At 39.3% G+C, this 25,049-nt stretch overlaps 1 protein-coding gene across 2 annotated transcripts in view; it reads right to left on the reverse strand.

Annotated features, from left to right (window-relative positions):
* TDRD3 (tudor domain containing 3) overlaps positions 1–22,317 on the reverse strand; it is a 98,942-nt gene extending 76,625 nt beyond the window's left edge. Inside the window, exon 1 of one of the 2 annotated variants that reach the window (XM_082042974.1) lies at positions 22,085–22,317. In XM_082042974.1, coding sequence (XP_081899100.1) covers positions 22,085–22,125 — 41 coding nt within the window. In that variant the 5' untranslated portion in view covers positions 22,126–22,317. The remainder of the gene's footprint in view (positions 1–22,084) is intronic. The other variant, XM_082042975.1, reaches the window with a different exon arrangement.
* Positions 22,318–25,049: the final 2,732 nt, after the last annotated feature.

A 25,049-nucleotide genomic window follows, 5' to 3' on the forward strand; every position in this document is an offset into this window, starting at 1 on the left:
GCCAAAATTTTTAACATTATCCTGGATGGAGATCATCCAGATGAACAGCTCAAACACATAACATTAGAAAGGACGAGTACTTCATACAATAAGATCCCTACCTTAACCTGTTCCTTGTGATAGCGAATTCAGAGGAAGGATGGAAGGACAGAAGGAATTAAAAAGAGCCACAAAATATTTACCAACTTTTCTCTCAAAAGGTGTGTCCTACTGTTCAAATTATGGAGAACACCTGGTCATTTAAACTTTCCCTCTGTGCTAATTGCTAGTGGCTGGACCCTTATACTATGTTAAGTGTGAGCATTCAAGCATGGCATCTGAAATTTGACTGATGCCAGCTTACAGTATGCCTTGTGGTGTTTACAATCTTCGCATGACATCCCAGATCACAAGTCACAACATCTTTCACTTAAATGCTGCCAGTTATCACTCATGTCATATGCCAGATGAAAGCAAACAGGACATGAACTGTAACTTGTTCCTGTACATGACACTATTTCAGTGACAGAAACCATACTGATACTTCCATATTCAATGAGTCACTCATGTGGAATCTTAAGGTGAAAAAAGGATTTACTTTCTACAAGAGTAGTTTCTCACAGACATTGCCTCACAGCAGGGAAGCTTCTCAGCAACAACTGCTAGAGGCATTAATTGCATAGTTTGCATGCACGCTAATCCAGGTAGAGTATTCCTATAAATATGCCAGATTTGTTCCCGAGAGAAAACGTGCATTGATTTGAGATGGGTTATAAAGGTTAACCTACACATGATTTGCCATCAGAACTTGAATGCATACTATTCTTGCTTTCTTGCTGCAGGATGCCAGCCAAATAGTTGCTGGCAGCATCTCACAGAAAAATTTGCGTTGTGACAAATTCGTGTGGCTGCACCAGTACAATAGAGAAGAATGACATTATGCCTATCTGTAGTAGTGAAATTCAGGACAAAGATTATCTGGAACCTCTCAGTGGCAGTCCCAATCATTTTGATGGAGACATGGTAAGCTTTGCCATCAAAAGAGCATCTTGCAGGTAGTTCAAGCAGCTACAACCACATTCAGCTACAAAAGGTAAACCTATTCCCTTCCTTCACTTAACAAATCAGTGTATTTGTGCTATAAAATATCTTATCATGTAAAAACACTTTTGTAAACTTGTTAGGCAATTCAGCACATTTCCCCAATGCCAGTTTCTGCAAACTCCCAGGAGATTACTGTTTTTTACTAGAAGTACAGGGCTTCACAACCTTCTTAAAGTATATTTGTCAAGCTTTTTATCAAGATGTATGAATGCTTGTTCTAACCTGCCCTCTTACAGCCCATGAAGACAAATACTCACTAGTTAGCCCAAGCTGTATTAGAGCAAAGGGCTGTCCCTATTCTCACTCTACTAAACCAGGAAGGGAATAAATTAAAAGCAAGTTAATTTTCAGCATACTGCAACAGCTTAGCACTGCTGGAGATACGCACCTGTACACAGATGTTTATCTCCTTCTGCTAAGTACAAGATAAAATCATGCCACGGCAAAACATTTCAGAACGCAATTTCCCAATTTTACATACAGATGCATCATTCATGAAGATTTATCGGATTCCTAAGGCCAAGACACCCTAAGCATAGGAGTATTCACATTTGAGAGGCTCAACATACAGAGAAAAACTTCTCAGACAAAACTAAGCTAACTGCGGCACAAAAGGAATTCAAGCAATCAATAAGCAAAATTCCCACGCACCTTTATAACAGATCAAATAATGCACCTCAACATCTCAGGCACAATGCTCAAGGACAGGGTGCCCCTGTTCCCCCCTTTTCCTCCTGTTGTCAACTGGGTGCTAAACTCCTTTTTTTCCACTCAAAGAGACCTGAAGTATACAAGCTTAGCTGCTGATCCATAAAAACTGTATCTACGTTAATCCGCGTTTACCTTACAGTTTGCTCATTGTTAAAAACTGAAAGGATTCCAAGCCCAAAAGCTTGTTCACTCTTTCCAAATTGTTTCTTCCTATAAAGCTTGCTTTGCTTTATCCTTGGCCCATCATAGCTACAGTAACACTACTAATGTAGAGACAACAAAAGAATCACTTTCAAAAAAGTCCACTTGACAGTGATGCATACATTGTAACATTTGTTTTTACATGGACCACCTGTTTCCAAAAAGGATTCTCACAGTACTTTTAAAAGTATGTTACCTTAAATCCTGCTATAACATTGTTTCACGTACACTAGCTGCAGACTACAAGTGACCAACGAAACAATAATTAATGGATACTGCAAATAAATTAAGTCACAATGAACAATTAAATTAAGCATGTGGTAAGTTCCTTCATAGTTTGCAAAAATGACAGTAACATGCTGATCTCTCAATTGGAAGCCAACACTACAAACAGCTGATCCCTTCCTACCATCTGCAGGATACTGTAACTGCTGCTGAAGAAACTTCCATTTCTTTCTACAGTTCATTCCTCCTGATGAGAAAACACATCTACAATGGCTACCATTAATACAGATTAAAAAAAGCAAAGTGGAATATATATATACACACATATACAGATGATAACAAAATAGAAGGTTTTAGAGCATTAAAAAAGAAAAAATTATACAGGATAAAGGAAAAAAACACAGCGGTCCATTCTACTCAGAACTTTCACAGGGATGGATCCAGTACCAGGAGAAACAATTAAACAGCAAAAGGCCCTTACTGTTCCTGACAGCCAGGAAGAAGAGCTTTCAGTGACAATACATAAGAATAGTCCCCTCTTTAGGAAGGGATGTACAGTAAACTTGACGCCTGAAAATGCAGAGACTGTAAAATCTTAGATATTTCCTAGCAAGAAAACAAAACATTTTTGGAAATTTAATTAAAGTCAACTCTTATCTTTACTCAAGTTCCCCTGAAAATATTCTGCAGTATGGGGAAGAGACACAAATGGATGTCCCAGCACCAGAGCAGGTTTCAAAAAACCTCAAATAACTACATTTTTCAGATTCTAATGCTTCTCTGGTATTTTAATACTGCTAACTTTAACTTCCATCTTCATAACCAGTATTCAATATGAAATCAAATTCATTTTAACACAATTACAGCTGAGAATTCAGAGTAATAGTCAAAAACTATCACAAATTGACAAAAAAAAAAAAAAAAAAAAGCTCATTGTTGTGACCTTGCTTCCACCTGTCACAATCTCAATGCAGGTAATAACCCCGAGTTCTGGAATTGCTGTTTTATGTCTCTCCATATAGAGGTGAAAATAGGAACTACACTGTCCAAGTATTCGGCCCAATGTAACACAAATGACTTATGATTTCTCGGGATTTATGAGTTTAAGGTTTTGTAGCATCATTCCTAGCATCATTAGCATTTTCTGAAATAGTCGCAACCACAGCAAACCTTTCCTCTACAAACTTTGACAGCGTGAATACACCCAGAAGGTTTACCAGTGCAACCGCGCCTGCTTAATTATAAGTGAAACTTTCACACTTACTTTAGCCTTACATTGTCTTCTATAACTACAGGAGAGAAAAAAATTTAAAAAAAAAAAAAAAAAAACACTAAGCAGTGAAAATGAACTGCAATACACTAACACGAATATTTAAATTACAGTTTACTATTCCTACACATCTGCTACTGTTTTAACAGTGTAACATCACTCAAGACAACTCACAGCACAGTGAACTACAAAAAATTTGGCACCAAGTTATCATACTTTAAGTGAAAACACTCAAGAATTTTAACAGGGTATGTTGCATAGGTTTTAGAAATGAGAAAAGCCTATGTTTGAAAAAAAAAAGAAAAAAGTTATGTTATCTTTCTGTATAAATAGCTTTTGTTCTAGAACTTTCCCACTCTAAATTAATTCACTAGCTAATGGTAATGAAATAATGCAAAAATTTGAGTTCAGACTGAAGACTTTACTTCCCCCAGGAAGCTGGAGGATTCAAATGCTACAAGAATATGCCAGAAAATTGAAATATTCCAGTAACAGGGATCTTGAAATCCTTATGTGGTCAATTTAAAAGGCTCTCTATTAAAGTACCTATCTGAGAGAGCACCAGCTCCCAACTCAGATGCCATACCAGGCTCCTGTAAGTCATGTGTCACACCTGCCAGCCCTAAGTCTCAACCAGCATCAGACACTTGCCCGTCCAGGTAACGTCCCGGAGCCCCCACAGGACTTGGTGCTCAGCTCCCAGGGCAGCTGCGCTCTGTGCCTGCAACTACAGCAAAACTGCTGCCACGGCAGCCAGCCGTAAAAGAGCCATTACAACATTTTTCGACCTCACAAAAGCACTGAAGGGAAAACTGAATTTGAGGTAGGAAGCACTCAGAGACAAAAAGTGGACTTTTTTTTTTTAATTATTATTTTTGTTTAGTTGGTTTTTTACAAGAATATTTGGAGTCTTTTTAACTAACAACTAAACATAGGACACAATGTGGTTATTACACCTCTTGTTCAGAAATACTGCAAAGATCACATACACAAATACATGCCTTCCTCTGTTTTCTTCCTCCACAGAGAAGGCACAATAAAAAGCATGTTTATTTTATATACAGTGATCTATTACATCTGTTGCTACAATTAAAGACACAATTAAAAAGCAAAAACCAATTAATATTGTCTACCATGGTAAAAAATTAAAAAAATAAATAAAAATCATTGGACTGTATTATACATCCATCTTAACTATGCCTAAACAACCTAGAAAACAAATACTCCTTTAAAAATGGCTCAGGTGAAAAGGAACATTTCCTGAACGACCACTGACCCTCTGAACTGGGCCTACAGAACCAAAAGGTGAAGCAAACAGCAGTAACTCATCCAAACATCCAGAGCCTCAAAGGCACACAGCAAGGGCTGATTCACAAATAAATAAATAAGTAAACAAATAAATATCCATAGCTAGAAACAGAAAGAAGCAATCCACGACAGTTGTGATGAGATGCAGTGACCCTCGCTGCAGAGGGTAAGCTAGATATTTGAATCTGAAGGAGTCATTCTCTGCTCCATTTGTAATCACCACAGCAATTTATCTTTCTTATCTTGAACATCTAGGTTAGAAAAAGATGAATGGCCTTCTGGAAGTAATTATTTCTGTAAGTTTAATGGAGACTTAAGAGTAACTAGCTCAACACAAGCATCTACATTTTAGACAAGTAAATTTGGACAGAGAATTAAACTTGTGTCTACGGCTGGAGCATAACTCTTGGACTACACATTCATGACAATAGGCATCAAGACAGAATCTATATTTTCCAAAGCATAGGCTAAGATTTACCCAATATTTGAATGCAACTGCAGAATAGCTTTTCAGTATGCCAGAAAACAATATAAAGCTTCTAGAAAATAGACAGAATCATAACACTAGGGAAAATTCCCTCCTCAGAAATAACAAAAATATGTTACAAAACAACATAACATAATCAAAATCTCCTGAGAATCAAAATGAAGTCCCTAGTTTTCCAAATATCGACAAAAAAGTCCTTCATTGGAGGAACTACAGTTGTGCTTCCTACTCTTTTCTCTAACAGGAATACAGAAACAGCTACTACAGATCAAGTCTTGTAGAGGACTTGCCCAAGAAGTTAATGAATCATTTTACCATCCTCCACCGATGACTGAACTTGTTGGCTCACAAAAATGATATAGATTGATCCAGATGATTTCACAGGAACTGCTACTTCAAACACTGTTACTTTTACACCTACAGCACCAATGGCTGCTCGATAGATTGCCGAAGCGTGCATAAGGGAGACAGTGTTAAGTCAGGACAGCTGAACGACATCCCTTCTAGAAACAGTCACCTCCCAGCACGCACAGCACCCCAGCTCCCACAGGTATAGCCGTAAACTGCCTGCACAGTCCATTCCAGGATACTTTACCACCAGAAAGTAAAAGACACCAAAGAAACTCATGACAACCAAATAATGCACATAATTGTAATACCTCTGAGCATCTGCTGCTACGTGCCTGTTTTCAGAAAAAATTGCTATTATTTTTTCACTGAAGAGACACCAGCCTAAATTTCTACTTCGTGTAAATCAAATTTGCCACAGGTGGTATGTAGCCCATTAACAGTAGCAATAATGCAAAATCTTACAGTCTCTACTCTGCTTGATCCTATGACCACCACAAAAAAACAAAACAAAACCTCTTTCACCTTGCACTTCTTCCCACAATTTTCTCAAATTGATTTTGTAACCATACTTTCACATGTGGATAGAAAATTCAGGAATAGAAAAATAAAGTTCTCAATAACTTATCAAACGGGATATATTGAAAATCTACAGATTGCTTTCAAAGCCTAGGTATTACTATACAAAAGTTATATTAAAGACACACTAAGGTTTCAAAAACAATAAAAAGAGAGAAAATACAACCATTAAAGGTCAAACTGGGGTTTCAAAAGCAGTCTTCTTATGTGTATTTACATGCACCACTTCAGGTACAGGCAAAAACATAATACGTAGTCATTCTTATTTTCAATAGCTACCATTTGCAGTTCACACCAAATATAATATTATTCCACCATTATGGGTTTTTTTCTGTTGTTATAGTTGCTAGGATACGGTCATCAGAGAACCCAAATGAACAATATGAAATAATTAAACCTGCCTTCAAGGGCTTCTGTAAGGTAAGATGACATTACCTTTCTTACACAACATGGAATTAATTGCAGTTAGATTTTAGTTAAAAGCATCAAAAAGACCAGCATTAACTTTAAATGCCCTGCTTGAAACAACCATACTTTTCTGTCTGAGCAGCTACCATTTTCATGCGAGTTTAGAGGCACACACTAAATGTACGATAGTCAGAAGGTCGGCAATTTCAAAAATCCCGACTCCAGCTTTCCTCATGGCTCTGCTTTCGTCTCTAGTGTGAATATTCCCACCCTTTCACTTCTCTGCCTTCTGTAGCTGATGAAAAGCAGTCTTCTCCCAGCCACTGTCCAAATACAAGCAGATCATCAGCAAAGTGTTACAAAGAGACTTAATAACACCTACAGAGAGGCAGGTAAAGAGTACTTTGCTAAGTGTACTCAGATAAAGCAACTTGGCATCTGGCTTGCCATTTTTCTACTCTGGCAGTGTGTATTCTATTAATATCATTACTTCAGATATACACACTACAAAATTTCCTCATGACCTTGAAGGTTCAGAAATATTTTTTATATACTAGACCTCTTTAATTCACACAGGAAAGTATTTTTGATATAATCAACTAAGAGATTAAACAAGTCATTTATTTTCTTTTTCCCCTCTCTAGATGCCACTGACAAGCTGTAAATGCCTACTTAAACAACTTAGTGAGGGCTTCTGTCTTGCTGTACACTCAGACTATGCTTACCCTTTATGGCCAACTATTTATTTTGTCTTTACAGATTTAAGGATTTAACAAATGTCTGCTCAAAAATAAAATTAAAAAAAAAAAAAAAATGTTCTTCATGAGACCACTTTCACATCCCTCTTCACAAACATGACTGCCCTCATCTCTTTGACGTTACTGACAACCCTTAGAAAGATAAGGAGTCACTGCCTGCACTTGGCAAGACTATTATGCTATTTACTACTGAGAAGTTAAGAAAAGTTAATGTCTTGACAACAGAAAATTTGGCTTTCAGGAAGAGTGGTCAAACAGCCATATAACTCACAGTGCTGATCTCATCAAGTTGCTTTGTCCCTACAAATTTGATAAAGAACTCTCATTTTACTCACAGACACTTTCCTGAACCAGGCATCTTTTAGTCTTCTACAGCCTGTGCAAACCCTTTACTATGTATTCTGCCTAACTTCACACGTGTCATCAGACACCTGTATCTCCTTTGAAGTTCAATTGATGAATAGATATAATTCATGATCTCCGTGCTAACAACTGCCATCACCTCACAATAACCTGTACAGTAACCTGCATATTACAAAGTATCCTTCAGATTAATTAGTTGACACATTCTGTTCTTAAGTCTGAAAATTTTAATGGGTCTGAATTAACTGAACTCCAGCTCCATTTTCTGGAGGCAACATGACAATATATCATCAAAACTTATATAACATTACATACAAGTGTATTCATAGCTCCACCTATGTTTATCAGTGAGGTGAGACAGGATAATCAGTGAGCAAGCCATGGGATGTAGAGGGGGGCTGTACGGGGATTAAGACTTGAGGTGTTCAGTTCCAGCCATCAGCAGCACTTACACACTGACCAAAAAAAAAATTTCTTTAAACTGCTCAAATGACTGAAAACTGCAAGCAATGCAAAGGACCCAGACAAAAAGGATGACAAAATATAAGGATGAAGAACAAAGCTAGGAAAAATGACAAAATAAGTAATCTTGCCTCTGCTGTTTTTTCTAATATCATTTCAAGTGAGACAACTCAGTTTCACACAGTCTGATGTTCTTTCAGCAGTATTCACAAAGGATATCCAGAAAGAACAGAGCAACATGAAGTCCGTCTTTAATGTCATAAACAGGTAACTAGTATGACAGCCATAAATTGCTGGGTTTTTTTGTTTTGTTGTTTTGTTTGTTCATTCTTTTATCCTCTCTCTTCTTGCTTTTGTTATTTGACTGGAGTTAGTATGTTAGCAAATGTGGAAACACAGTAACAGGAGAGCCATGTTTTGTTATCTATTCAGCGTATTGCAGATTAATCAAAACATAGTATTACCTGCAATTCTGTCATCCTTAATTAGCACCGTCCTCCCTCCCCCCCAGCTACTTCAGGTTCTGTTTGCCTTTTTGTTTTTGTTTCCTTTTCTGTTTTCAGTTAAATTCCAGTCCACTTCCATCTGAAGTATTAAAAGTTTAACACCTTAGTACACACCTATTCTTTAATCTCTGCCAAGTAAGGCAGGAGATGGTAGTGAGCAAAATTCCTGTGTTAGGATAAATAGGGAAGCTAAGCTCACAACTTTTGCTTTCTGATTCTCATGGAGAAGAGACCAACACAACTAACTCATAGTTAGGACAAGTCATGGTGCCTCATCATAGAGGGGGAAAAAAGTAAAGTTCGCAAAGCCATGCTTAGGACCACTGTCTTCCTTATTTTGAAGACATTGGCCCAAATCAAGGCAAGACACACTAAAACATCTGATTTCTATGAAGAGAACCTCCTTCAAAAATTATTCTCCTACGCTTTTCAGGATAATTATATGCCAATAACTGTATATGCCCTATAAACTAAAATGTAAAAGAAGAACATCACTCTTAGTCTTTTTTTTATTCTGGACAAGTTCTGATAAAATCTTTTCTGCACCTGTTGAAATTTTATCAGCCTCACAAGTCTTTCAGGAAATGGTCTCTCCCAAGCTGTCTTGAATGATGAGCTTAGTTTCTGCTTCTGAAAACACGGAAGGATTAAAAACACTTTACCGCACATTTCCAACCAAAGAATAACTGCAGTGGATAATCATACAACAAATAACATTGTGTGCAAAAATTAGAAAACAGGTCTCAGAGACACTGAGTTCCCTCAGGTTTCACAGAAATCAGCTGCCGGGTAGAAGCAAGACATACAAATTAGCAGTTCCATTGTGGAAAAGGGAAACAGAACTTGGCTCTCATCCATTCCGAGCTGCAGCAATCAACTGGTCAATTGAAGCACTCACCCAGCTCCAAACCAGCCATAACACACACTGGTGCTTGCCAAATGGAGAGGGACATGAGAGGAACCCAAATGTGTTCCGGGGTAAGACAGATCCCGAGAAGGAAAAGGAGGCATGAGAGTACAGAAGTGTGAGAGAGCACGAAGGACGCTGCAGCAGACAGTCACCAGAGCCCAAGGGGAAAGTTTACAATGCTGAGTTTAGTTTTAGGAGTGGAGGGCACAAGCCTTAAGACAACCACACTTTTCAGATTTCCATAGCTCTCAAAAGCTTGTTTTCAGCTTCTTTTTCATTTCCTCAACAGAGCCAAGTAATCACACAATGCTACAGCTCAAAACCAGACTACTTACATTTTTAATGCAAGTTAAAGTTTATGCCCTAATATTCCAGTTAAAAAACAGTGAAATCAAGTGTGTGTCACAACATTTAGGAAGTAATATTAAGCTAAACAGTACAAAGTGAAATATACTTCTGCATTCCATAGAAAAGTCTAATTCACAGCACACAATAGGGTCAGGACTCCAATGGATGCAGGCAGACAAGCAAGAACCAGCTGAGATAAGACACCTCAAGAAATAATCACATCTCAAGTGAGAAGCAGTAACTGATGACACTCTTCATCTGCCAAGTAGTAAAACAGGCATACTGTCTTCACAGAGAGAGATGGCATGATAAAACTAAACCTTTTTATTCTGCACATTTAATGACATAGGAACACACCCACATCCAGCCACCAAGTCTCAAGAGAAGCCTGTGCAAGTCAAGCCCGACCTCTTGTAGCTGCAAATGACTGTTCACACTCTTATGCTCACTCTTCTACTCTAACTCACAAGTACATGAGGGGCTAAAAGGCACCACTCAAAGGCCACATACGTCCAATATCAAAACTTGAATGTAATTTATCATGCATTATATTTAGCTTAATAAGCTGTTAATTAACTTTTTGAGAAGGGAGGGAGAGAGTTGAATAATACCATATCTGCATCATGTCAGATTTTCCCAGTCATTTGGTACTTTCCTTTACGATGACAGAGACTGAATGATACATTATCTACAAGGCATCTCACTTCATCTTCCTTTTGCTCCTTGTCCTCATCAGATCACTTCCTTTCAGGATCCTGCATCTTCTGTCTACCCTTCTTTACTTGACAGTAAGAAAGCAGATCAAACATACAGAACACCTGTCTTTCGAAGTTCAGCTACACAGAACAGGCTTCTTCGCCATGAAAATGACTGACAGATTTAACATATCTATCATTGCAAGTGATGTTGAAGAGATAAAAATGGATTGGTTATTCCCTGTCTCTCAATTAGCAACCGCGAAATTCACCAAATACAGGAACAGGGTGCTTCATACATTATATGAAGTTGCTAGTCACTGTTTTTTGGAGGTTCAGAAAACAACTGCACGGATATATGCAGAAGAAATTCACCAGAAGTCTATTTAATATAATAGAAAGAAAAGGTCCAGCTAAGGAAATTGCTGAAAAAAAAAAAAACAATATAAAAGCTAGGGAAACATGCTGAGACATCATCTCTGCATATTTGTCACACTCTCAGGCTTCTTTGCAGACATCAGTTATTGAACTTGATTAGAGACACCGTACTGGGACAGAAACTTTGATCGACACAGCAAAGGACAGCGCAAGATCATCCACTGTAGAGACCGAGGAAGGAAAGATGTGCATGGCGAATTGAATGATTTAGGACTCTTGGATCTATAGCAAAGTTAACTCAAAATACCACTTCTATATAAAATGAAGAGATCTGTTACCTTCCATGTTAGACTCCAGTTCATAAAATTTGAGAAATAATTAGTTAAAATAGCAGTCAGACCAAAAAAGGCATATTAGTATAACGGTTCATATTACGTAGTTACTTTATATATATATATCTATCTATCAATCACATTTTCTATAATCAAGTAGCACATTAGTTTTTCCCACCATCAGCATAGCTTATGCTAGCATAAGCAAGTCAAAATTATATCAACGTAATGACTTCATAGTTTAAAAGAGCCACAAAACTTTCCATCAAGAAAAACATAATGGAACTGATTTTCGTTTTTTTTTTCTTTCAGAATGCAGGGGATGACACACTAGTAAAAACTGAACCATGTAAGAAGCACCACCATAGCAGTTCCTTGGCCAAAAGGAGCATCACAGAGCTCAAAGGTAAGTGCTGAGCCATTCCCCTTGCAACCACTGAGGCTGGGAGATGGCTGGACAGAAAGCAGCTCTGGGGGTTCATGGTGGAGAACAACTTGAACTCAAATGAGTGTGTCCATACAGTGGTAAAAACTAACAACACACTGGGTTGCATTAGCAAGACTGCAGCCAGCAAATCAAGAGACATGATTATTCCTCTTTGGAGTTAGCCCTGCTTTGAGCAAGGGATGGGACTAGGATCACCTATCCAGAGGTTATCCAAGCTATTTTTTTTTATGTTATTTTGAGTATCTCAAAGGAAAACCTGGCTTCTTTGTAACACATAAATACAAAAAAAAAAAAAAAAATACTTTCTCAAAGGAACATTTTGTGCATTTTTCCAGGAAGGATACTTAAAAATTGGCCTATTGAGACTGGAATACAAAACATACAATATTCATACGTAAGTATCAAAAGGCTATATTTCTAGTAGACTAATTTTGATCAATTTTCATCACGTAATTTAGCTTATCAACTGCACTCATGAAGGAGACTATTAATATTTCTCAACTCCAGCTTTATTACCAGACAGAAATGACACTGAATCACAAAACTACAAAATGAAACTTGGAAACAATATTAATTGGTATTTTGTTATTAAAGCATATCTTCCATATCAGTGTCAAAGACCTGGACTACTTCTACTTCAAGACACTTCATATTAATTTCAGAAATAATAGAAGCTTAACATCCCCAGTGTCTGCTGACTCACAAAGCAAGTTGCTAAGCAAATGCTTTCAATTTTATTTGAAATATTGAAACCAGAATTTTATCACCAACACAAAGTCCCCAAGAATATCTGCTGTAGTGGGTACTGTTCTTCGAGAACTGGTTCTAGTGTTCTAACTAAAAAACTTTTGAAGACACTCCATGCACATTCCTCCCTCCTACATATTCACATCCACCAAAAACAAACAAAAAAATAAGTTACAACCTGCTCAGAAGACAAGGATGAGAGATGAGTACTCATTACTGAAACAAAGTAGTATATGTTATAACTGAAAATGCCAAGCGGAAAATAATTTCTTTTACAGCTGTGGTCATCAATGCTTAAAATACACACACCTCTATTACAGCAACATTGTTAGGTTCAGAACTGAAATGTAAACTAAGAAAACAGAAGAGACAGTGAGTAATGAAATTATTAGAAAGACATTTCCTCTTCCATTCTCTCCTCCATTTCCATACTTAGAGAAAGCCACACCCTGGTAAAACCTTAGCAACATTGTCCAAGGAAATCTGTTTCCATCTTAAAAACCATGCAGTAGAGAATCTTTTTGCTAGGTGTCCAAGATCATAATGCGCATCAATCATTAATTTCTGTGATAGGGGATTTCCTCCAGTTTAGCCAATCTTTCTGTTGTGGTTTAACCTCAGTCTGCAGCTAAGCACCATGCAGCCACTCACTTACCCACTCACCCAGTGGGATGCGGGACAGAACTGGAAGAGTGCGAAAATCCATGGGTTGAGATAAAGACAGTTTAGTCAGTAAAGCAAAAGCTGCACACACAAGCAAAACAAAATAAGGAATTCATTCACTGCTTCCCATTGGCAGGTCAGAGTTCAGCCATCTCTAGGACATCAGGGCTCCATCACATGCAATGGTTACTTGGGAAGACAAAATGCCATAAAACCAAACATTCCCCCCTTCCTCCTTCTTCTCCCAGCTTTCTATGCTGAGCATAATGTCATACAGCATGGAATATCCCTTTTGTCACCTGGGGTCAGCTGTCCTGGCTGTGTTTTCTCCCAATTTCTTGCAGATCCCCCCTGCCTACTCGCTGATGGGGTGGTACGAGAAGCAGAAAGGATCTTGACCGTGTGTAAGCCCTGCTCAGCAATCAATAAAACATTCCTGTATTATCAACACTATTTTCACCAAAAACCCAAAACATAGCCCAATACTAGCTACTACGAAGAAAATTAACTCTACCCCAGCCAAAACCAGCACACCTTCAAAAGGAAACACTGTAACAGATGCAAGAAAAGTTTCAGACCAATTTGATAGTGAGAGAAATCATCAGCCATTACAAAATAATAAACTAACAATTGTTATATACTTTATTTAATGACACAAAGATGGTTTGAAATCAATAAAAGTTAAAATTGTTTCTGAAGATGTAGAATATAAACAAATGCAAACTGGTTTAGCTTAAAATATTAAGTATACACATTAATGCATCCACTTTCTAATTATGAAAATCATAGTAATTAACAAACAAATTTGATATTATTTTGTATCAAAAATACGTAAAACATTGCAGATAGCACTTGAGTGAAAAGTTGCAGAAGAATTTGGCAAGTACTTGCCAGAAGGCAGAACTCCAAGATGTTTCTTAGACAAGCTCAATAGCAACTTTCAATTCTATCAATAATTATGTTTATTACACAGATGTATATGTATGTTACATCTGAATTAACATAACCCTGAATAAGTTTTTAAAACCAAGACTCATGACTGTGCTCATTCAACCTTTCTTTTGAAACAAAAGCAGCTTGATGGATCATACTTTTTTTACATGTGTCCTCTCAGCACTCCTGAGCAGCTCAATACTTCAACACAAAACGTGCTTCATTCAGAAAACACTATTCTGCAGTCAGAATCAGACCCCTAAAAATCAGCCACCTTCTCTATATCTCTTTCATTGACTTTTCCCCAGCCCAACTCTCCTCCAAATAACAGTTAAATAAAAACCTCAGCACTTGCAAGTACTTTCAATTATAACACAGAAAGTGTTCTAAGAAGTTAAAAATACAATGCTTTATTAGTGTTACCATTCTAAAAGTAATTCAGAATTCAACATGTCTGTTTTGTATTTAAAATTATCTTAGATACAGCATCACAGTTTAACAAATAAAAAAGTACATACTTGGAACCTCCTAGTAAACTTAACTGCCCTGATGCTCCCCACTCCCACTGTACAATGACCCTAACAGTAATTATGGTAACATCAACCAAAAGAAAGAAATTTAAATGTTCTTCCATAATAAATGGTAATTTCTGTTTTTATTGTTTTATTAAGGAATACTACATAACAAGATGATCTAGCTGTTGAAAATTGTATTTTCCCCATTCAATATACCACCATCAATATCAGAGCTAAGTAAATTATTTCCTATCTTCATAGAATTGGAAAACAAAGTTGTTAATGCACTTGGTAAAGGTCCTGGATAACATAAACTTTTAGCCCATGTTTTATATGGTATATCCCGATTTACATCTCTGTAAGTATTTAAATACTGCAATAACAGCGCACTGTATCTTACAACAGGAAAAGAATATAACAGAGTGAAACTTCAGCAGATTGAAAAAAAAAAAAAATGTTAACCTGAGTCTCTACAACTACTTAATAGAAAAGATTTAGTGATAAGTACACATACTGTTATCCTGCAGTAATAGCTGAGATGCAAAAATGTCAAGCTTTTCCAGGTAATGCACAGAGATGTGCCCAAGATAACCTCACTAACTCCCAACTTCGATAAGATAAGCTTGTAGCAAGTGGCACTGCTGTAATACAGCAGATGCTAGAAACAGCCCCTGCAGTCAAAAAGCAGTGGACAACAGCTCTTGCATTCTTTGCTCCTCGACAAGATTTGTTACTCCACAATTCAAAACAGGTCACAACAATTCAACATACAACAGCGACAACAATGAGGGTTTTCTTTCCTCACCTCATGAAAGTTTTTTTTTTTTCTGCTCATATACAAGTTGTGAACACTGTTTCTCACCCAACATTTCCCCAAGAAAAGATTGGCAGCCACCCTAAACCGTTTAACTGAACACAAATACTCTAAGGCTGGGGCCATGCCAAAGACACAGCTGCCACGCCACTTAGAGTATCTTGAAGCTGTCTGAACACACATGGCTTTTCTTCCTCTAGCTTTCCTCAACAGTTCTGTTTCAGACAAGACACAGCACAAGTAGCTCCTAGCCATTCCTGGAGCACTATGAGACAAACGACAGGAAAGAAAAAGCCAGCCTTGACCACGCTCCCCAGACAGCACTCTCTGACAAAGAAGCAATTTCAGCAGTCTGTTCTCTAACTCAAAGTCTTCACTTGCTGTCAGTCAATGCCATCACTCCTGTTTCTAATACCTACATTTTTCAAAGTGAAGAGCTCAAAAGGATGCCAATGCAAGAACACCCATCACGCTTTACATACCACTGCTACAAACATTATTTAAAACAGTAACTTTCTTTTTCCTCAAATGTGCAAAGTAGCTCTCTCAAAAGTTGTACACCAGTCCTAGAGCTGTCCAGTCTTCTTAAATTCTCACACCTCACAATTATCTGTTACATTAAGTACATAAAATGTGATTAGAAACATGTATATGTGATTCATCCCCCAGAAAGCCTTTCCTTCTTTCTGTCAGCTGTATTAGAATTATTGTTATTGGAATTAAATATCTTCCTTTTGCTCTAAAGAAGTAGAAAATGTACTAGTCCTGAAACTATGAACAATATGCACAGTTCAGAGAATCAGTCTTAAATTTATTTTAATTATATTCTTATGACTATCACAGACTAAGCAACCTATAAAAAAAAAAGAACCAATGCAGTAGATAGCTAAAACCCAATGTTTCTAAGAGTAATTCTATCTAATTAAAGCTTCAAGATAGCTTCATACTTCTACATATTCCTACATGTATCACTTACATTAAGCTGTATTTTATCTAACAGTAACATTTAAGTAAAATATGCACACGTCAAAACCTACTGAATATATCAGTTTGTTACCAGTATCAGTGACAATAGTATCTCACTCTTCCTTTGGGCAGTCCATTTGGCTTCATTGGAAAAGGCAAATAATAACCAAGCATGCTGCTATTCTATCCTGCCCAAGCGTTTCTCTCAAATATCTACCAAAATCACATTTTTACATGTTCTTCTTACAGTACACTTAGAAGAAAAATTTGTGGGATGGAACAGGAAAATTAGTCCAAAGTGGTAAATCACGACTGTGTAACAAGCTCCACCGATTCAACATGGTAAACAAACTGATATCATCACCTGAACAACAGACAAACTCAGAAAATATGAAACTCAGCAGACCTCTCTCATCTCAGAGATAACGTGCACTGTTCAATATCGGGTCAGTCAAATAGCCTGGTGACAAAAAGAGGCAAAAAGGAGGAATCTACTGCATCGCTGAGTCAAACACATTAAGTGACACTTGTCCTAATGAAGTACTTGCATCTCAAAAAGGCACCAAAGCCTATGAATTATAAGCAAATACGTTCTGAAACAAGACTCAGTACATTCAAAATCTCCAAGGACTCCAAAAAGGAGACTAGCTATGGAAAGACTACACACTCCTACAAAACTCATTGATTGGAGAGAATCAAACTGAGACACAATATAACAAGAAATGTCAGGCCACTGAAAAGCTGGGTGTTAAGAAAAGGTCTGTAACAATTTAAAGGTTTTAATGCTTCAGCTTTAGATGTGTTGCAAGCAGACTAAGCTTTTTTCCTTTCAGACATATTAATCCCCTACGCCCTTCTATCTCCTTATTTTAGCTATCCTTCTTTGCACCCTTTAAACTATTAATTATAGCCCTAAATCAGTTTCCTGTAAAAGTTAGGATGTTGCCATCTGATTCCACTAATTTCTTACCATCTAGCATCTACTTTAAAAAAAAATAGTGCCTGTATTACTTTCCTGAAATTGTTTCCCTTAACCGAAGGTAAAACACTGGACCTTTTCTGCTCCTCTAGAGTGAAAATGACATAAAGAATTGCAGGTTCTAACTACCCATCATTCATGATCCAGCAAGAATACAAAAGGATCAGATCAGCCAGTAAGGCATACAACTGAGCAAGCAAAAAATGCAGCCATGCATCTTTTTGCTTTGTACTGGCACTTTGAGATTTCATGGTACCAACCCATCTCCCCAAATAACATTAATCACAAAAGCAGTCTCAAGAACTACTTTGCCAAATTCCTGCTACACTTTTCAAAAGCTGTGTTAGATTCCTCCCTGTGAGCACCTCCCTGGGTTTCCAGGCATGTACCTGCTTTTGCTTTAGATTGGTTCACATCACATGACCAGCCATAAAAAGAACAAGCTTGAACAGACCAATTTTAAATCTAAAGTTATCCAGTATGCAGTGCATTACTTCCTGAAACACCTAAAATTCAGTTTAAAATAGTCCGGTATACACCAACTATATAGTTTTCACTTATGAAGTATATAAAACCAGAATTACATCAATACACAGGTTTTCTCATGGATTGCTAAGTACCACTCTTTTGTTTCCAAACAACTAGTACAATTCCAACTCCTCTTAATCTCTGGAAATCTTCACAGTTGGAACATTGTCTACATAATCTTGAAAATATGTAAAGTTTTAGACTATGTATTTTTTTCCACAGACTTCCTATAGGCATTTCCATGCAATTAATTCCCAAGTTCTGCAAAGATCTAGGACACTGAAGAGGTCCTGGCTTTTTATATTCTCTTGTGAAATACCACCTGGGAGACTTCCAAAACAAACAAAAAATTGTGTTGTACCTCAGTGAGAGGTGTTCTGTAAACTAAAAGAGGAGAGACCCAGGCTCGACATGAGGAAGAATTTTTCATTTACAATGAGGATGGTGAAACACTGGCACAGGTCACTCAGAGAGGTGGTAGATGCCTCATCCCTGGAGACATCCAAGGCCAGGCTGGATGGAGCTCTGAGCAACCTGATCTAGTTGAAGATGTTCCTGCCCATTGCAGGGGGGTTGGGCTAGATGACCTTCGAAAGTCCCTTCCAACACAAACTATTCCACAAATCACTGTTTACATAAGAAGGATGTATTCTGCTGTCCTTCTGGACTGCACTTTCAGTAAGAAAAGTGGATTCAATAACTCAGGTTCCATTAAGGTCTATATTTTAATTGGAGCACTGGCAAATTGGTTCCAAAATTCATGAATGTAACTATAATAATTAAAAAGGTAATTCTCCCTGCCCCTCTGCCTTTCTCCTCATCAGTGTCTGGTAATTAAATTAAAAGTTAACACAGAACTTTTGTTCCAAGACAGATGATTTTTTCACTGCAACATAATACTGACACACCTTATCTCCAAGTCAGAGCCAATATCCGATTCCGAGGCACAGTGTAGTGTGTAATGAAAAGAACCATCCTCAAAAAAATGCATACTTTGAAAGACAGCTGCAAGGGCATGTCTTCAGAAAAACTACAATTCTGCACACAAACTCCAGAGGTCTTTTAACCATTTTCACAAAATGCCACCATCAAAAAAAAAAAAAAAAAAAAAAGAAAAGAAAAACACCACACCTCAGCAATTAGCTACCACTGTTCCATTTAGTACGTAGGGTAACTTCAAATTTCCATGCATTTTTACAACGGATTACTTTCTTACAACACCTATTTGGAAAAAAATATTATTACTATACCGTATTAACCACATTACATTCCTGCTTTACTTGAAAAATAACTTCACTTTGTATCCAGAATTATAAAAAATTGCAGAAATTCACATAAACTACATTAACCATTCTTACCTTTACAGATTTACAAAACTTACAGTAAAACTCAATCAGTACAGGTAGTATCTTACAAGCTAGCAGATTTGCAACTATGGAAGAACAATGGTTTCTTAATTGGTTTGAAGCATCAACACTTCTGCAGTTTAAGTGGGGACAGATTTTAACGTAAAAAACTCAGCTTCCTTTTTGTACTAAAAAATGACAGCAACAGTGGTAATTAATTTGGTACAGAACATGATTTAATCACCAGCATAGTAAAGCACAGCCAGAAACATATTACATTAAATACCGCTGAAGGCTTACTCATACATGTGTTAAATAACTTTAAAAATCTACTATTAATATGAGAAAAGTCACAAGCATAAGAGCAACAGCAAAACGGCTAAAAGCACGGACACCTAGGTTATTTTTTTTTTTTTAAGTGCATGAACACTTAGCTAAACAAGATTTCTGATTAATTATTTGTTTTTCCACTCCACCTCATGCTCCTCAAAAGTATATGCATTCATTTTGTCATCTTTCATACCACCTTCCCAATGCATACCACCTTCCCAAGGCACAATTCCAATGCACCTGATAATGAGCCCACTATTTGCCCAAGCATCTTTCAGTCTCTGTCTTTGGCTCACACCCTGCAATACTGCAAAAATAGCAAGTGTTTTTAGCCATTTGAGAGTATTTTCCCCCAAGGAGAGAGACAAACACTGCACAATGACAGATTTTTTTCAGAGGCACCTCCTATTCGTACCGCCAAAACCTGAAAGCCATTTACCAATGGCAATCATTTAACTAAGTAGTAAAATAACTAAGAATTGAAAACTGTGTGATAAAATTTTTAACAAGCAATAGAAAGCAAGAAAAGAAAACCATGAAAACAAAAATAGCTTTCAATAAAAGTATTCTCCTTTACAAAGGCGAATAAGTATAGATGGAGGGGGGGGGTGAGTTTCAAGTTACAGTCAAAACATCCTTTTAAATAAACTAATGTTATGAGAAGTAGCATAAATAGTCATGATTCAGTTCACTAACAGGCAGAATCACAGGATTCTGAGATCCAGAACCACTTAGAACAGTATTTTCGAAAGATACAGTACATTTACCAAAGAAGCAGGCCTAAAGACACTAATTTTCTCAATTTAGTTAGTATTATCAAAAAGTAACACTGCAAAAGCTAGGTTAACAAAGTAGAAGCAGCTGGTCAAAAACAGGTGACTATACCGTTGCATTTAGTTTTGGTGAGGCCTCATCTTGGATACTGTGTGCAGTTCTGGGCCCCACAATTTAAGAAGGATGTGAAGGTCCTTGAATGTACCCAGAGAAGGAAGGCAACAAAGCTGGTGAAAGGGCTGGCAGGAATGTCCTATGAGGAGCAACCCAGGACTTTGGGTTTGCCTAGTTTGGAGAAGAGGTGGCTGCGGGACCCTCGTTGCTTTCTACAGCTTCCTGAGGAGGGGGAGTGGAGGGGAAGGTGCTGATCTCTTCTCCCTGGTATCCAGTGATAGGATACATGGGAATGGTTCAAAGCTGTGTTGAGGGGGTTTAGACTGGACATTAGGAAGCATTTATTTAGAAAGAGGGCGGTCAAACACCTGAACAGGCTTCATAGAGACGTGGCTGATGCCCTAAGTCTGTCAGTGTTTAAGAAGCATTCGGACAATGTCCTTAGCAATATGCTTAACTTGGTCAGCCCTGAGTTGGTCAGGCAGTTGGAGTAGATTATAGTTGTAGGTCCCTTCCAGCTGAAATAACCTATTCTGTTCTAGACAATATGACATCCATTTTAATATTTTATGACTTAGCCATACATAAAATAACAATCCAGAAGAAGGACTAAGATAGCCAGCTGAACAGAAATATCCCTAAAATGCCCCTGGAAATAACAATGCTTCTTGCCATTTGAGCAATTTTTCTCAATTCCAACCAAAAATCAGTTGCTTTGTGTTTTGCTAGTTAGTACTGAACTTTTGTTTTGGTGAAAGACTGGTAAGTAGTTAAGGAAAAAAAGACTAAAAAAAAGCAAACAACAACAAAAATCAACTTCTGGTCTAAACACCGCTAGGCTACCAAGTGAGATGCAGAGTTTGCATAACTCATTGAAAGACATTGTTCCAAAACAGATGTGGTGTGCCCAACGACTAGGACCGACTAGAAAACACAAATACCCGGGTTCAAGACTCACATGAGTATTTACTCTACTTTAACTCCACTTTTTGCATCTTATCTTCCTTGCTGAAAGGCTGTGCAGTGTAATGAAGAACAATAAAACTATCGGCAAGCTCCAGGCCACCTGGCATTTGCTATCGCTGACACCCAGCCGAGACAGGCCTCGGGAAAACGCAGCCAGGAGCAGCGGGCAGGCCGCACCTCAGCCTCGCCGGCCCCGGGGAGGCTCACGGCCCCGGCGGCAGCCGCTTTGCCCCGGGCTGCGCAGCCCGGGGAGCGCCCCTCTCCGCAGGGGCCGAGAGCTGCTCCCCCGCGACGAGCACAAGCCGCTCCAGCGACAGGCCCCAAAAGCACAAGGGGGGCGGCACCCCCTTCCCGCGGGCACCGCGACAGGCTCCAAGACGGAGCTCGGCCAGGGGTGTCCCCTCAGCGTTAAGAGCTTCAAAAACGGGAGAACCCCCTAAACCCCACACTGCTGCTCAGGGCTACCCGCCAAGATGCACTTGCCCCCGGCCCGCTCCCCCAGGGGTGGCGGGCAGCCTCCGGCGAGGCCTGGCGGCCCAGCCCCGGCGGCGGGACAGGCCACGGTGCAGCCGAGGACGCCCCCACTTACCAGCCCGACTCGGAGAGCGCCGCCCTCGTCCTGTCGGCCATGGCGCCTCCTGCCGCCGCTCACCCACAGAACTTGGGGCCACCGGGGCGGGGCGGCGGGGCCGGGGCGGCCGGGCGCTGCGGGGAGCTCCGGCGCTCGGAGGAGGGACGCGAGGCCCGCTCGTTCCCCCGCCCCTCGGCCCTCTCCGGGCGCACAGCCCGGCCAGCACTCCGGCGGGGGAGGGAGGGGAGGGGAGAGGAGAGGAGAGGAACTAAGCAGAGAGAAGGAAGGGGCGGAGGCGGCGCAGGGAGAGACGAACAAAGCCCGCGACCAGCTGCTACGGGGATGAGGGAGGTGGTGGGGGAGGGTGTCCCGCCGCTTGAGTGGAAGCTGCTGCCGCCATGGCGGAGAAGGGAAGACGTGAGGGCAAAGGAGGAGAAGGAGGAGGCGCCGCGGGGCTGGGAGGTGGCGGAGCGCGGGCACTGCTTTGCCGGCTGCGTGCGGGCCCCGGGCTCCCCCAGGCCTGCCCCGCTACGGAGGGTCTCACACGGCGCTCTAGGGGGTCTCTGCCGCTTTGTACTAGCGTGAAGAGATGAGGAGGAGCGGCAGGCGCCCACCTCTTCTCTTTTAGCGACCAATGACACAAGCCGAGGGAATGGCAGGAAGATGTGCTAGGGGAGGTTTAGGTTGGACATTAGGAAAAGGTTCTTCACCCAGAGGGTGGTGGAGCACTGGAACTGGCTCCCCAGGGAGGTGTCACAGCCCCAAGCCTGAGTGTTCAAGAGACTGGACAACACCCTCAGACACATGGTGTGAACTGTGGGGCTGTCATATGCAGGGATGGGAGTTGGACTTGATGATCCTTGTGGGTCCTTTCCAACTTGGGACATTCTGTGTTTTGAAATGCATTTGATCAATAAATGATGCTGGGGTAACAATATTGTGTAGGAAAAAGTCTCCTCTGTGCCCTCAAAACACCTACTGTGGGTGAGAAGGGGGGCTTTTAACAATTAGAGTGACAAGACATAAAAGGCTGTTCCTGTGTTTCTTTAGCATCTTTATTATTTTTTTTTTTAATGCTTTTCTCTAAAATGCTGAGCACTGACATGAATGTTGGGGTTTGTGATCTGCCTTTTAAATAGGAATTAGGAGTGGCACTGTTTTGTTATTGCTGTTGTAGGTGCCTGGTTACCTCAGGTGTCAGTCATGGACAGCAGGAGTGCTGTCTGGAGTGCTGTCCTCCCGCTTCATCCGTGCTGCTGCAGGCAGAGAAACTGCCAGAAGCGTAACATGAGCAGGTCAGGAGTTAAGTAAATGCTTACCTGAGCCTTGGTGCTCTGGTTTTCTGCCTGCAGGTGAGGGCAGCTCCCTTCCAGAAAACACTGACAGTTCACATTTGTCAGGTCTGGCTACTTCTGTAATCCATTGGTGCCAAATGTTAATTCTCTTTTACTGCACCGAGCTTTCAAAACCTAGCTACCCACTGTGTTTGTCTATTAAAGATGCACTTTTCTTCATCGGTCATTGTCATCATTGGGATGTTTCAGTTTTCATGCAGCATCTTCAAAACAGCTTCTTGTTGGTTTTTGGTTTTTTGTGTTTTGATCCACCTGGACACCTCTCTTTGCTATGCTGAGTGGAAATTGCTCAGAAGTTTTACACACAACAACCTGAGACTTCTGCTGTGCTGGCTGGCAGTATTCACCTTTTTTTTTTTTCTTTTCCTGTTCATTTATTGCATTCTCTTTCATATCATATGTTTTATATATTCTAGGACAAAGGTTTTGTCACCAGCGCATATGGTGTCATGTGTGGCTGCTGTTTTTCAACAAGTTACACATCTTGTTTTAAATTGGTAAATATAAAATGTTTGATATAGAAAAAGGAAACAAAACCTATATTGTTTAGATTAATCTGAGCAATCTTGTATGTTACACATATAATAACCTTTGAAGCTTTTCTGATCTGGAGTCTTAACAGAAATATTATACTCTAGCTCTAAAATAATAAATTTCCACTTAAAATAGAAAACTGATATGTGTGATCTCTGCTAGCAAAATCCAAAAACAAGTATCATGCTCAGGGAAGTTTTAATCCTTGTGCTGGTCAATTAAAAATAATAGCAGAGGGAGCATTATTAACTGGGAAAGTGCAAACCCACATTTTTTATGCACGCTCATAGAGAGCAATTGCCAGAGTCATCTACATGGAGTTCAGAAAACTGAGCCAGCCCAGCCAGCCATATAGTTCATAGACTGAAAAACCATATCATTTGTTTGGGCTTTCAGAGGTTGTGCAATCCCATATCATCACAAGACTCCAGATATATATGAGCTCCCAAAGGAATAATGTCAAGGAGAACTACCCTAAGAGCCCTGGAACAGATCTACTGTATGTCTGTACCAAAGAAGCTCTTAAGTTACTGCTGAGGAAGACCCTGAAGTAAAGCAGAAGAGCCATGCTGCAATGTTAGTGGCCGAGTCACACCCTTGTTACACAATGAACAACCGTAGCAACTGCTGACGTAGAAAAGCACCAGCAGATAGGTGGAAGTGAAGTGCCAGTTCAAACACTTATACAAAAGAAATGAGCATAAAAGCACTCTGCACTAGCAGTCTGGCCTGGTTGCACATTAGATTATCAATAAAAGGTTGTAAACGTTATTGTAACTCAAAAAGAGGTACCCGTAGAGCCAATTAGTAAGGGATAGAATATGACCTAGGAGAAGATAATGAGAATTACAGACTTTATGCATTACCTTATGTTAGTTTAAGACTAGAGCTTTTTGCTCACTTAAATCTTAATTGAAATCACAAGGCAATTATACCAACAATTTACATCAGGATATGACTAGCTGTTGCACCTCTTGGCACAAAACACCATCTATAAAGAAAATGTAGTATCCAGCGCTATCCTTCTTAAAGGTCTGTAAGCATCTGTTCTAACAAATTCATTATGTGCAACCTGATATATATATATATATACA

The sequence above is a fragment of the Streptopelia decaocto genome (genome assembly GCF_964273445.1).
Source record: "Streptopelia decaocto genome assembly, chromosome: 1".
Classification (NCBI taxonomy): Eukaryota; Metazoa; Chordata; class Aves; order Columbiformes; family Columbidae; genus Streptopelia; species Streptopelia decaocto.